This window comes from Mauremys mutica, chromosome 1 (assembly GCF_020497125.1).
Source record: "Mauremys mutica isolate MM-2020 ecotype Southern chromosome 1, ASM2049712v1, whole genome shotgun sequence".
NCBI lineage: Eukaryota > Metazoa > Chordata > Testudines > Geoemydidae > Mauremys > Mauremys mutica.
The window spans coordinates 135,352,834-135,367,566 of record NC_059072.1 but is presented as its reverse complement, the minus strand read 5'-3'; the positions used below and the strand labels follow the sequence as shown (position 1 = coordinate 135,367,566).

The 14,733-nt window shown below is 41.9% G+C and overlaps 1 protein-coding gene across 1 annotated transcript in view; it reads right to left on the bottom strand.

The window, feature by feature from the left end:
- Positions 1 to 14,733, bottom strand: part of CCND2 (cyclin D2) — a 54,622-nt gene that overhangs the window by 23,307 nt on the left and 16,582 nt on the right. The window contains exon 4 of the mRNA XM_044996892.1: positions 9,714 to 9,862. Coding sequence (XP_044852827.1) covers positions 9,714 to 9,862 — 149 coding nt within the window. The remainder of the gene's footprint in view (positions 1 to 9,713; positions 9,863 to 14,733) is intronic.

The following is a 14,733-nucleotide window of genomic DNA, read 5'->3' as shown; positions in this document are numbered from 1 at the left end:
GTAGTCCCCTTACGGGCAGAGGGAGCCCTGCTCAGGGATGGAGAGGGTGGGGAAGAGGATCGAGTGATGAGGGAGAGGGGAGAGCAGCAAGAGACGGGGCAGAAGGGAGAAAGGAGTGAGTGGGGGCAGAGCCTTGGGGAATGAGGCGGCGCAAGGGGTGGAGCCTCAGGGGAAGAGGAGGAACAGAGAATGAGGAGAAGTTCCTGCAACTCCTACTGTGGTGTCTGGTTTTGAGAAATTGGAAAGTTGGCAACGTTATCTTTTCAAGTTGTTTATTCTTCCACTGCAGTGATCAATTGAGAGATGGAGAGACCACTCAGTGAACTTCATGTGGATAGATGTGGGCGGTTTTAAACTTTTCCCCAACCAGTTACCTCTTTAGCAAATAACAGAAGACACATTCCTACTCTGTTGAAGAAAATGAGATCACAGTAGATGCCCACAACCTTACAATATCGCATACAGCTGTGTGAAAGCACTCTGTACTAGCTACTATCTTCTGTTTGGAAAAAGCACTTAAAATGTACCACACAAAGGTAATTTCACTACCCATAAAACTGTCAGGCCAAAACCTCATTAGTATAAGGTCCTGATATTTATTTTGGTAGCCAGAAGGAGCAATAAAGCCCAGCTCTCACACAGCTCAATTATTCCCTCATAGAGTGTGAAGGTCACAGTTCCTTCACACTACATTTTATTTTTTGCCAAATGTTGTACAGCCACTATTTAGCAAATAATCGTTATCGAATGATATTGGCATAATATACCACTATGTAACTTAACAGCTATTGGGCAAGGTTCTGATCTCACTTATGCCAGTGAAAATCCAGAGTAACTCTCATGAAGTCCACGGAGTTACTCCAGATTTACAGCACACAGTACACCAGTACCTGGCTCTCTGTTTTAGAAAGAAACAGTCACATAGGAAAGGTTTATTTATTTAAATGGAAGGAGTCTAAACTAAATTCTCTTTATTAATTAACATATTTTGGCCTAATTCATAATGAAGCATCTATTAAAAAATATTAGAGCACTACATGCCAAATTCTGCTCTTAGTTATGTTATTGTAAAGACCACTGATTTTGGAATTTGAGTTTATGCAGCTCTGGTACAGTTATTACCTTGTAAACAGGAAGTATCCTCATATACTTCAGCAGAAGCCTAGGAGAGTTCGTTATAGTTAAAGCTACATCAGCCTCTCATTATAACCTTCTATTTTCACATACTCCTAACTCTGGAGCTGAAATTCTTCATGCTTTATCTCAGATGGTGCTTTTTTTTTTTAAAGCTAAAGCAAAATCCCTTCGGCAATTTCTGAGTTATGCAGGGGTTAAAAAATATGCTTTTTTTCCTGTTAAGAAAGTTGTAAGATGCTTCTCTGCTCATGCATAACTCAGAAACAGCTGCACTTTAAAGTCTGAAATGTTCAGGGTTGCTAGTCCTCAGTGAGGATTAGACAGTCAATTTTACTAGCCATTACAGCTATGATGCTAACTGCAGCAGGACAAGACCCATGTTAATCTTTTCAGAGGGTAACATAACCCAGCAGCTGCTGCCCAGGGGACATGAATGGGATTAGTGCTAATTCTGCTGCCAGCTCCCTCCTTCTCCTCTCCTCAGGTACTCTTCAGGGTTCTTAAGGTTGTTGCTTGGGTTGGCAGGGGGAGAAGCTTTTCATTTGCAGAGCCTGTAACCTCTCTAGGATATTAATAATTATTATTATCTATTTAAATTATTGTAGTGCCTAGGAGCCATAGTCATGGACCGGGACCCCGTTGTGCTAGGTGCTGTACAAACACAGAACAGGAAGACCATCTCTGCCCCAAAGAACTTGCAATATAAGAAGGATCTTTTACCATACTATGATGCTCCTGGAGCCTAACAGTCCTAAATTCTTCCCTCCCCTCCCCACCCCCACTTTGAAAAACAGGCCAGTTCACATAGAAAAGCTGAAGTTATTGTAACAGTACAGTTACAGGTTTAAGTGATCACAAATCTGGAACGGAGAGCACACTATGGTTGTATATACAACTTTAACTCTGCCCCATTGCAGGACATTACAGTAGTCTTTACCCTTTACTAATGCAGTCTGATACTAACCCTTAAACAATGCAAAGATAGTATATTTTTTCTACAGTAACAGATATGCATTATAGGCAGAACTGGTAGAATCACCTATTACGGTTGCCTGACACTTCCCACTATAAAACTCTGTTTTCAGTTGCTTATAACTTTGCCAGACATTAATGGTTTGGTCTGAAATTGACATACTAGGTGTATGGAAAATTACTGGCAAAACAGTTCAGGCACTTCTAAGAATAAGAGTAGGGAAAAATACATCATTTTGCCCATGTTCAAAAACTCTAGGGACGTTTTCTTTGAAGAGCTTTAGCAACCAGATGCTTTGGAACAGGGACTGGCAATTTGGTAAGAGGATGGCTTCTGTGTCAGGAGTGTGACCACCCAAATTAGGCCAATTTATAACCTTTTGTAAAAAAAAAATCACCATTTGCACATGCTCAGTAGAGACTTCTTAGATTTTTAGCAGCTAAATTCCCCAAAGAGTCCATCCACACTGAGCATGCTCCAGCCAGGGGCTGAACAGGACCTTCCCTGCAGCTGCACCTCTGGGCTGCTGCAACTGTGCCGGGTCTGGGTCCCCTCATCTAAAGTGAAAGCAGTGAGCCTGTCTGTCCTATGCATTTACTGAGCCCCCTGCTGGGTCCAGGCAGTGCACAGAAGGAAGTTGACATTCACATGCAGTGTGGGTGGGAGAAAGGGCAGAGTGGGAAAAGGAGCCAGGGAAGGTGGAGAGGCTGGGACTGGTAACTGAAGTCTATATTATAATGCATATGCATAAGGGACGCAAATTAAGGTTGCTGGGTTTTTAAAAAAGCAAATTGAAAAAAAACAAACCACCAGAAATTCCATCATATTGCATAATATACCCACCTGGGAAAAAGAAAGAAAGTATTGCATTATACATCAAGAGTATATACACTTGTTCTGAGGTCCAGAAGGAGGTGAGAGACAGACCAGCTGAAAGTCTCTTAGTAAAGATAAAAGGGGAAAAAACAGGCATGACGTCCTGGTAGGGGTGTACTACAGATCACCAAAAGAGGAAGAGATGGATGAGGCATTTCTATAACAAATAACAGAAATATCCAAAACACAAGACCTGGTAGTAATGGGGGACTTTAACAATCAGACATCTGCGGGAAAAGTAATACAGCAAAACACAAAATTTCCAGCAAGTTACTGAAATGTATGGGGACAACTTTTTGTTTCAGAAAGTGGAGGAAGTAACCAAAGAGACAGTCATTTTGGACTTGATTCTGACAAAATGGGAGGAATTAGTTGCAAATCTGAAGGTGGAAAGCAATTTGGGTGAAAGTGATCATGAAATGATAAGTTTCGTGATTATAAGGAAAAGAAGAAGTGGGAGAAGCAGAATAAGAACAATGGACTTCAAAAAAGCAGAAAAACTCAGAGAACTGGTAGGTAAGATCCATGTGAAGTAAATCTAAAGGATAAAGGAGTTCAGGAAAGTTAGAAGTTTCTCAAAGAGACTATTAAAGACACAACCATCAATTATTCCAATGCAATGGAAAAACAGGAATAGGAAGAAGCCAACATGGCTGCATTAGAAGCTCTTTACTTACCTGAAAATCAAAAAGGCATCCAACAATAAGTGGAAACATGGATCAATTGCTAAGGAGGAGTACAAAAGAATAGCAACAAGCATATAGGGGAAAAATCAGAAAGGCTAAGGCACAAAATGAGTTACTCCTAGCAAGGGATATAGAAGGCAATAATAAGAGGTTCTTTAACTACATTAGCAGCAAGAGAAAGATAAAGGAAATGGTAGGTCCTCTACTTAGTGAGGAAGGAAAGCTACTGACTGATGACATCAGGAAGGCTGAAGTGTTTAATGCCTATTTTGCTTCAGTGGTCACTAAAAAGTTTAATGGTGACCAGTTATTTAACACAATAAATATTAAAATCAAGGGGGAAGGAAAGCAAGCCTGAATAAGGAAAGAAGGGGTTAAGAGGAACAGATAAGTTAAATATACTCAAAATTGTCAGAGCCTGATGAAATTCATTCTAGGGTCCTTAAGGAACTAGCTGAAGCAATCTCTGAACCATTAGCAATTATCTTTGAGAACACATGGAGGATGGGTGAAGTCCAGAGGACTGGGAAGGGGCAAACATAGTACCTATCTTAAAAAGGGGAATAAAGAGGACCCGGGAAACTATAGATCAGTCAGCCTAAGTTTGATACCTGAAAAGATATTAGAAGAAATTATTAAACAATCAATCAATCTGTACACACCTAGGGGATAACAGGGTTATATAAGGAATAGTCAGCATGGATTTGTCAAGAACAAATCATGCCAAACCAACCTAATTTCCTTCTTTGACAGGGTCAGTGGCCTCACGGACAGGGGAGAGGCAAGTGTGATTCCTTTTGCCCCATCCCCTCCAACATGCCCCAATCCTATCTCTTCCTCACCCATGGATTCTCATCCCAGTCCCATTCTCCTCACCTCGCCACTCCCACTCTCCACTCTTGGACACTCTTTGAGCTTCTCATCCAAGTCCCAGTCTCACTCCTCCAGATTCTCAGTCCAAGTCTGTCCCTCACCCCCAGTCTCCCATCACAACCATTCCCAGTTCCACCCACCAATCTCCCAGCCTCTTGTTCCCAGTCTCCTTGCTCAATCAGTCCCTGCTCCCTCCTTGCCGGCTCCTCATCCTCTCTCCCTAACCCTGACCTCCAGTCCCCCATCCCCATCCAATCTTGGTGTCCACCCCCAGCTCCCAGTCCCAGTCAGTCCCAATTTCCCCACCAGGCTCCTTGTCCCAATAAACTCCTCTACCCTCTGCAAATCTGGTTATTGTCCCTTCTGCATTTGAATCAGGCAGTTTCTTCAACAACGCTGCCTGGGCCCAGAATGGGGAGTGGGGGTGGTCATTGAGAGCACAGGAGAGACAGCTCCCTGCTGTCAGTTTGGGTGCCAGGACTTGGACCCGGCCTGGCCTGCAGCAGTCCAGAGCATGGAAAATTTCAGCCCAAATAGCTGAAGTTTGGCAATTTTACAAGCAACTAAAAATAGGGTCTTATAACAGGAAATGTCAGGCAACTTTAATAATAGGTGGCCCTACCAGCCCCACCTACAGTAGGAACCACATTGTAAAACATACGTTGACAATGTCAACTGAAAAAGATGCATAGAACCTCCCTAAGCCACCAGAGAAAGCGAAGCCTTCCCCTCCCTCTCAGGCTTGGTCTTGGGTACACCCTGCAACATGCCCTGAAAATCAATTAATTTGGGCTCTGTGTGAACAAGGGGAAAGGAAACTCCACAGAAAAAGACAATTCACTGTGCCCTTTCTCCAGCCAGCAAAACAGCACATGGGGAGATTCATTCTCTAAGGCAGCCAGGATCCCAAGTCAAGCAGGGCTTTCTAGGTGAAATGTCAATACTTTGAATTGCATCTGGAAATAAATAAAAAATAATACAACAGTGTAGCCTGCACTAGTTGGGGTCTCTGATTGTTTTTCAAGGGTAGAGTGAACTGCAATAACCAATCTGGAGGTGACTAGGAATAGATTACTGTAGCAAGGGCTACATCAAAGAGGAATGGTCACTATCTCTTTGCTTGCAACAATGAAAAACATGCTCTTTCCTAATACCTAGGAATCCAGGAGCAGCTAAAGGTTCTGCAGCACCCCTACAACTGCAAACCTTGCTAACCCCTATATGGTGAGTATTGCCCCTTCATCTACGGACTAGATATCCCCTCTATACTCTCCTACCAACATTTCTCCCATTCTATTAGTGTCATTTCTGTCCTATCCAGAATGAGCTTTAGCCAACTAGCAATCCTCCAAGCCACAATCTTGGCTAGACGCTAGGTCTGCAATGTCTGGGACAGATGAAAAGGAGACACACAGCTGAATATTGTCAGCATACTGATTCCACTGCAACCCAAACCTCCCATCCATGCTAAACAAGAGGAATGATGGAAAAGATTTCCATGGCATCCTGCGCTAGAGAAACCTTACAGCAGATGAGCAACTGCCCAACACAGGACTCATTGAGAAGAAAGAACAGAGCCACTCAAAAACAAACCCATCTAACGTTACCAGGGCCTGCAGACACAAATCAGCAGTATATCTGGGACTCTTTCCCCTCTCTGACGAACGCTCATTACTATGGAAACAATATCCAGAGCCTAGATGGAGTTCAGTGATACTGAAAATGTAGTCCTGTGACAGCTTAGGCAGCAGCCTGACGCCTCTCTTCCACTGACTGTCACCAGGGAAAAAGCTCTGAACTCTGATGGAGACTCCAGTTCTAAAATATAGGGCTTGGTGGCTACTAAGCTGCACTTGTTTCTATTCCCAGAGAAAATACTTCAAAAATACGATGGGGGAATTTTTAAAGGCACAAAGAGCAGTGAAGTGCTCAAACTTCCACTGAATGTCAATGGGAGCCAATGCCTTCCTTAGAAAAGTTCCCCCTAAACTTTTTAAATGTTTCTTTCTCCATGGCAAAGATAAGCAAAGACATGACAGGAAATGTAAACAGACAGGACCTAATCCCAATCCTAAAAAATGCTCCCTGCATACAACTACAAATAAAGTTGGGAGAAGTAGAAAAGTATTACTGTAATCCCTTTAGAGAGCATAGGAGGAATTGCAACAGGGATCAGATCCATGGTCCAATATCCTGTCTCTAACATTACCAGATGCTTTGAGGGAAGCCACAAAAAGCCTCACAGTAGGTAGATATGGGATAATGTATCCCCCATGAAGGCGTCATCCTAATCCCGATTAGTTAGTTTGTGGTAACGTGATGTTTTATTTTCCTTCTGATACTATTTTTTTCAGCACTATTACCAGAGCAGTACACATGTTGCAGCTTGTGTAAGCTGAGCTCACTGCACATATCAGGGGTTTCTTGTGTTCCTCCATCGCCCCCCACAAGCTCCCTGTGTGCTACCCTCCCATCCACCTCTATCTCAGGGACCACCACCTGCAACTCCCGCACCCCATCCCTCATGCCAAGGGCTCTGTGTGCCCCTTCATCCCCCCCTTGTCCCTCCACCAAATGATAAGGGTTATACGTGTCCCCCATTGCTAAAGGAGCACTATACAATAATTAATTTCCACTTTTACCAGGCCATGCAGCCTAAATAACATGTGATTTTCTCTTACTGCATTATCCTGCTGCATACTGCTATATATCACTCACAGTCTCTTGCCCTACACATGTCTATAGTAGAGATGTACAAAAAGCAACAAATACTTTCTGTAAATAATTTCATTTCATTTCATTACTAGACCCAGAAATTGTGTGTGAAATTTCCACAATCATGATCACTTTCACATTAAAAGCATGTGAAATTCAAAATGTTGCCTCTTTTCTATGCAAAGAAACTAAAAAAAATTCAAAATGTCACATTAAAAACAATGAGACACAGAGGAAAATGTAAAAAATTCTGCCAAATTTTTTTTTGCAAAACTGGACCATTCTTGGAAATCAGAAATGAAATGCAAAGACCTCGATTTGCTGGTGAAAAAATAGCAGGGCTTAGACAGTAATGCATCCAAAAATATAATAAATGCACAGAATATTATTTTTGCAAGATAAAAGAAACACAACAATTATAGTTAATACGTTAGGATGGCATGCAGTAAACAGATGGGCTTATGGTAGAAGAGCATCGTCTTGTCAGAAGCCAGCACCCATTTTCTTGTCATTTGAGTGCTGGTGAAACACGCTTGATTAACAGTCCTAGAGGTGGAAGTCCCATGTTTATCCACAGACGGGGTGCACCTTGGACAGCAGCAATGAAACTCCCCCCCAGCATAGCTCAACCAAGAACTTGTGAGACCCACCTCTAGGGGCAACAGGGTAGGTCATTCTCAGTGATCCTTTCACAGTGTTTGAACTCTCTGCTGAGACTGCCAACAAGGGTGTCGGGTTTTGGAAACTGACCTGATACCACCAAATTCATTTCACATAGACCATCAAAAAACTGCCAGATTCCCCTCTGTTATTTCTGAGAAAACTTTCCCATAACCTAAGAAGTGTCCTCAATGAATGTATAGTAAATGGAATAAAAAGAGAATTGATTTCTTTATCTGGATATACTGTACACAGTGCCTGAAGACTTTAAATCAAGGACCTTTAAAAAAGGTGCATCGATGAAGGGTCAAAATAACAGATGCATCATCCAAGGACTGCAAATACAGGCCCAGATTTAACCAGTCTTGCATTGGTCCCTGGTGTCGAAGATGGAAAACTTCATTTCCAGGGGGGATCTCAGGGAAACCCAATGCCTTCTGTCTGCTCACTTCATCACCCCTCATAAGGACGTAGGGTGCACTCCCCTCTGTGACAGGCCTGCTCTGCTGGCCATTGTTGATGGGAGGCGTGTCCAAGGCCTTCCCCCTACTCCCTTTGGGGTAACGCATTCCAAAAGACACTAGCAGGGACTGCCAGATGCCCCCTTGTTGCACCCACTTCCTCTCTCCAACAAATACACCCCTTGTGCATTCACAGAAAAGCCAGGTAGAGTGTGACTTAGGGTATGTGTACACTGCAGTTAGACACCTGTGGCTGGCCCATGCCAAATGACTCGGGCTTGTTTAGCTGAACCAAAAGAAGGCTGAGGGGAGATATGATTGCTCTTTATAAATGTATCAGAGGGATAAATATCAGTGAGGGGAAGGAATTATTTCAGTTCAGTACCAACGTGGACACAAGAAAAAGTGGATATAAACTGGCCATCAGGAAGTTTAGACTTGAAATTAGACGAAGGTTTCTAACCACCAGAGGAGAGAAGTTCTGGAACAGCCTTCCAAGGGGAGCAGTGGGGGCAAAAGACATATCTGGCTTCAAGACTAAGCTTGGTAAGTTTATGGAGGGGATGGTATGATGGGATAGCCTAATTTTGGCAATAAATTGGTCTTTGACTATTAGCGGTAAATATGCCCTATGGCCTGTGATGGGATGTTAGATGGGGTGAGTTACTACAGAGAATTCTTTCCTGGGTGTCTGGCTGGTGAGTCTTGCCCACATGCTCAGGGTTTAGCTGATCGCCATATTTGGGGTCAGGAAGGAATTTTCTTCCAGGGAAGATTGGCAGAGGCCCTGGAGGTTTTTCGCCTTCCTCTGCAGCGTGGGGCACAGGTCACTTGCTGGAAGGTTCTCTGCACCTTGAAGTCTTTAAACCATGATTTGAGGACTTCAATGGCTCAGACACAGGTTTGATACGGGAGTGGGTGGGTGAGATTCTGTGGCCTGCATTGTGCAGGAGGTCAGACTAGATGATCATAATGGTCCCTTCTGACCTTAAAGTCTATGATTCTATGATCGGGCTAAGGGGCCGTTTAATTGAGATGTAGATGTTCGGGCTTGGTCTGCAGCCTAAACTCTAGGACCCTAACACCACAATTAAACAGCCCCTTAGCCTGAGTCACCTGGCATGGGCCAGCTGAGGGTTTTTAACTGCAGCGTACACAGACCCTGAGAGTTTGGGGCCATTTCCAAAGCTTTGTAACCGTGTCTATGAGCTCAGTCCTGCAAGCCCTCTGCCTATGGAACTCCCATGGGCTAGCAGGATCAAGCAAATTATGTTGATCATATTTTCCACAGCTTTCTCAGCAAAGAACCAACAATGTTTTCAGGACACTTACCACATCTGTGTTTGTGATCTTGGCCAGGAATTCTGTTAGGCTGTCACCGGAGAGTGAACTTTCCCCATCATCAAGCTGAAGGCCACAGATGGCTGCTCCCACGCTTCCAGTTGCTATCATTGATGGTGGATTCATGGCGAAGTTAAAATCTGCAGAAACGGACCCAAGAATTATTCCAAGCACAGACCAGCAAAGCTGTAAGACACAGACACTACCAGCCAGAAATACTGAAGTCCTTTCTGCTCTGACTGAGCCAGAGAAGCTAGATGCAGACAGATGAGGCTTAAAGGTGACCTGCAAAAGAAAAAGAAATTGTATTTGTGCCCTTTTTTCCTTCCTTGTGATTAGGCTTGGCAGAATTCAATTTTTATTTTTTTATAATTTCAACAGTATTTTAAACACTTCTATTTTTATCAAGTTACATTTTCAATTGTGCATAATTATGGGTTTTATTCATTTTTTTCTCCAATTTCTATTTATTTAAATTTTCAGTTGCAGGAAATTATTTGGGAGAGGAGGTCAGACAATTATTTAATGACAACAGACATGCAAAGTTCAAGCTTTACAACCATTAAAACACAAACTGTCAGCTTCACAGGTCAAATATACAAAATAAAGATCCTTAAATCAAAGTTTGCAAGCAGCATTTTTTTTACTGTACATATTTGTAAATTTTGATTATCAATGGAAATATTTTTCAGGGGGTGAAATCGACGTTTGCCAACATTTACCAATAAAAAATCTATCTTCCAAAGGAACTTATGATGGAAAAAGAAGGCCTAGATAGTTCTTCCTTCCCCTCTTTTTTTAAAAAAGACGGCATGGGAGATTTCTGCTTGGTTTTTACATTAACAATTCAGGTCTCGTCTACCCTGGAATTCTATGTATAACTGGAGAACTAGTTGGAATATGAAATCAAAAGGAACTGAAACCTCAGCAGTTGAGTGAGAAGACTATTTGTGCTTGTTTTATTTAACACATAGGGCTGTCAAAAATATTAATTGTGATTAATTGCGATGAATCGTGCTGCTAAACAATAATAAAATACCATTTATTTAAATATTTTTTGATGTTTTCTACATTTTCAAACATACTGATTTCAATTACAACACAGAATACGAATTGTACAGTGATCACTTTGTATTTATTTTTATTACAAATATTTGCACTGTAAAAAAAAAGAAATAGTATTTTTCAATTCACCTAACACAAGTACTGTAGCGCAATCTCTTTATCATGAAAGTTTAACTTAATTTTGTAGAATTATGTACAAAAAACAACTGCATTCAAAAATAAAACAAAGTAAAACTTCAGCGCCTTCAAGTCCAATCAGTTCTACTTCTTGTTCAGCCAATCGCTCAGATAAACAAGTTTGTTTACATTTGTGGAAAATAATGCTGCCTGTTTCTTGTTTACAATGTCATCCTAAAGTGAGAACAGGCATTTGCATGGCACTGTTGTAGTCGGTGTCCCAAAACATTTACGTGCCAGATGCACTAAAGATTCATATGTCTCTTCATGCTTCAACCACCATTCCAGAGGACATGTGTCCATGTTGATGACGGGTTCTGCTCAATAACGATCCAAAGCAGTGTGGCCCGATGCATGTTCATTTTCATCATTTGAGTCAGATGCCACCAGCAAAAGCTTGATTTTCTTTTTTGGTGGTTTGGGTTCTGTAGGTTCCACATCAGAGTGTTGTTTTTTTGAGACTTCTGAAAGCATGCTCCACAATTGATCCCTCTCAGATTTTGGAAGGCACTTCAGATTCTTAAACCTTGGGTCAACTGCTGGAGCTATCTTTAGAAATTTCACATTGGAATCTTCTTTTCATTTTGTCAGATTTGCAGTGAAAGTGTTCTTAAAATGAACAACATGTGATGGATCTTCATCCGAGACTGCTATAACATGAAATATATGGCAGAATGCGGGTAAAACAGCAGGAGACATACAATTCTCCCCCAAGGAGTTCAGCCACAAATTTAATTAACACATTATTTTTTTAACAAGCGTCATCAGCATGGAAACATGTCCTCTGGAACGATGACTAAAGCATGAAGAGGCATATGAATCTTTAGTGCATCTGGCACGTAAATATCTTGCAACACCAGCTACAACAGTGCCATGCGAACGCCTGTTCTCACTTTCAGGTGACACTGTAATTAAGAAGTGGGCAGCATTAGCTCCTGTAAATGTAAACAAATTTGTTTCTCTTGGCAATTGGCTGAAGAAGAAGTAGGACTGATTGGACTTGTAGGCTCTAAAGTTTTACATTGTTTTGTTTTTTAGTACAATTATGTAACAAAAAACTACATTTGTAAGTTGCACTTTCATGATAAAGAGATTGCACTACAGTACTTGTATGAGGTGAACTGAAAAATACTATTTCTTTTGTTTATCATTTTTACGGTGCAAATATTTGTAATAAAAAATAATATAAAGTGAGCACTAATCACCTTGTATTCTGTGTTGTAATTGAAATTGATATAATTGAAAATGTAGAAAAACATCCAAACTATTTAATACATTTCAATTGGTATTCTATTGTTTAACAATGCAATTAATTGCAATTAATTTTTTAAATCGAGATTAATTTTTTTGAGTTAATCACGTGAGTTAACTGCCATTAATCGACAGCCCTACTAACACATATTTAACTCAAATATGTGGTAAACTCTTTGGAGAAAAGAAGTCTTTGTTAAAACTCATCATATCTCTTCCCCCCTCTGCCCTCCAGTCTGCCACACCTTTACAATTAAGGAATGAGAAAGCCCATAATGCATATTTGAGACCTCCAATGAGCCATCTAACAAAATCAGGGAAGACCAGACTGACATTCCTGATACTTTTAACAAACAAGCAGAACATTTTTTTTAATCCTTTCTAGAATTCTTTATATAGCAGAAAGAAACGAACACAATCCCAATTTGTTTTGTCCTTTATAAGTTACCTTTCTAAGGCTTTTTCAGTACTCATAGAGTGAATGGTATATCCACATTGCCTTTACAAAATCCTGGGTCTAGTTTATCTTGATTGCAAACTGCCGCTCAAACTGAAACTTGGTTTGCAAGTTCAACAGTAACTTAACAAAAATCTTCTTTTTTCTGGTTTTTATTCATAGCGATTGGAGGAGAGTTTTTAAACAAGTGGGTGGGGGGAGAAATGTATTGCATGTTTACAATCAACTTTTATTTTATTATTTACTATGAGTACTCTCAAAACCCAATTAGTACATAGTGTGAAACAGATCCTTGTCACTATAGTCAGCCTATTTACAAAAATAGACTGGCCCTGCAAATACCATGGTGGAGCTCTGGGCCAAACCTTCAGCTTGTGTAAATGGGGGTGGCCCCATTGACTTCAGTGAAGCTATGCTCATTTACATCAGCTGAGGATTTGGCCGTCTGGGTTTGATTCCCTATCTCAGTCCCTCACACACTGAGTTGGCTGTGACTGGAGTAGCTGTGGTGACACCATGCTCTTCTCAGGGAGGAATGCATCATTTGCTCACCAGCAACCCCTTGGGTCAGAAGGGACTGGGAATCTGGTTGGAATACTCAGCCAGAAAGATGGTGGCTGTGACACAGGGCAGGCCTCAGGAAGGAGGAAAAGAGGTGATATGACATGGATTCCTCATAGGGCTCTATTTGGAACACAGAGAATCATCGGAGCAGGGGAAGTTGTCATCTGAAGGCCAGCCACTTCACACAAAGTATGTTCTATAAAGCTCACCACACTTTCCCTCTAGGAGCTCAGTGCACATTACACTTTACAAACATTAGAGAACTATGTCTCACAAAACTCCTGTGTGGCAAGTAACTATTGTTTTATCCCATTTTACAGATGGCAAAGCTAAAGCACTGAGAAATAAAATTATTTGCCCACAGTTATGCAGTAAGTCAACTGGAGATCAGGAATAGCACCAGATTCCTGACTTGAAGTCTTCAGAGCTAGACACAATATCTTAGGTGTACCAGCATATATCTGAAGTGACTCCACAGAAGCAAATGGAATGATACGAATGAAACTGAGATCAGAGTCTAGCATGCTACTTCCTTATGAGGGCTGTAAATGCACATATTCATAATGGACCTAACCCTGAGCTCCTTCCTCAGGACCGTAACATACAACTGAATTTCAAGCAGAACTCCCTATTGTCTTCAACAGGGAGTTCTGCTTAAAAATGGATGGCACAACTGCAAGAACACAGGACTTGCCCACTGATGCTATAACAGAGCTGTACTACGGGCAGATATGGTATCTTCTAAGAAGAAGTGTGTGAAAGAAGGGCTACAGGGCCCCAAAATACAATTTAAAAACAGAAATGGCTCCAAAAATCAGGTAAATAGATGTTTTAAAAAAATTGTAAATATTTATGTGCATGAGTGACTGTCCAGGCCCCACTCCCAGTTCAGGGAGCACATAACAAATGTTTATAAAATAAAAAAAAAGTGTGCAAAACCATATTTACATGATAGAATTAGTGCCCAAAGTCTGCTCTCATTTACACAGGTGTAAATCTACAGTACATCCATTGACTTCAATAGATTTACAAAGGTGAAGGCAGACTTTGGCTCAATGGGCCTGATTCTCCTTTCCTATGTACTGGTTTTACACTGATCAAGCTCCACGGGGCCAGCTGATGCACGCCCACTAACTGCAGTGGTTTAATCTGGATTTACAGTGGTGTAACACAGAAGTCAATGGATCTGATTTACAGCAGCTGAGGATCTAGTCCAGGGGTCGGCAACCTATGGCACGCGTGCCAAAGATGGCACGCGAGCCAATTTTTAATGGCACGCGGCTGCCTGCTGGGACTCCGCGTGCCATTAAAAATCCTGCTGATGCGGCAAGCCATGGGGTCCGCGGTCCCGGGCTGAAGCACCGGGCCGAGTGCAGCAAGCTGCTGCCCCCTCCCCCGCCTTCCCCTAGAGCCCTGCCGCCGCACGCGCAGCGCTCTGGGGGCTGGGGCTAGGCGCTCCCGCGGGGCAGCGTTTGGCTCTGTGGGGAAGGAAAGACG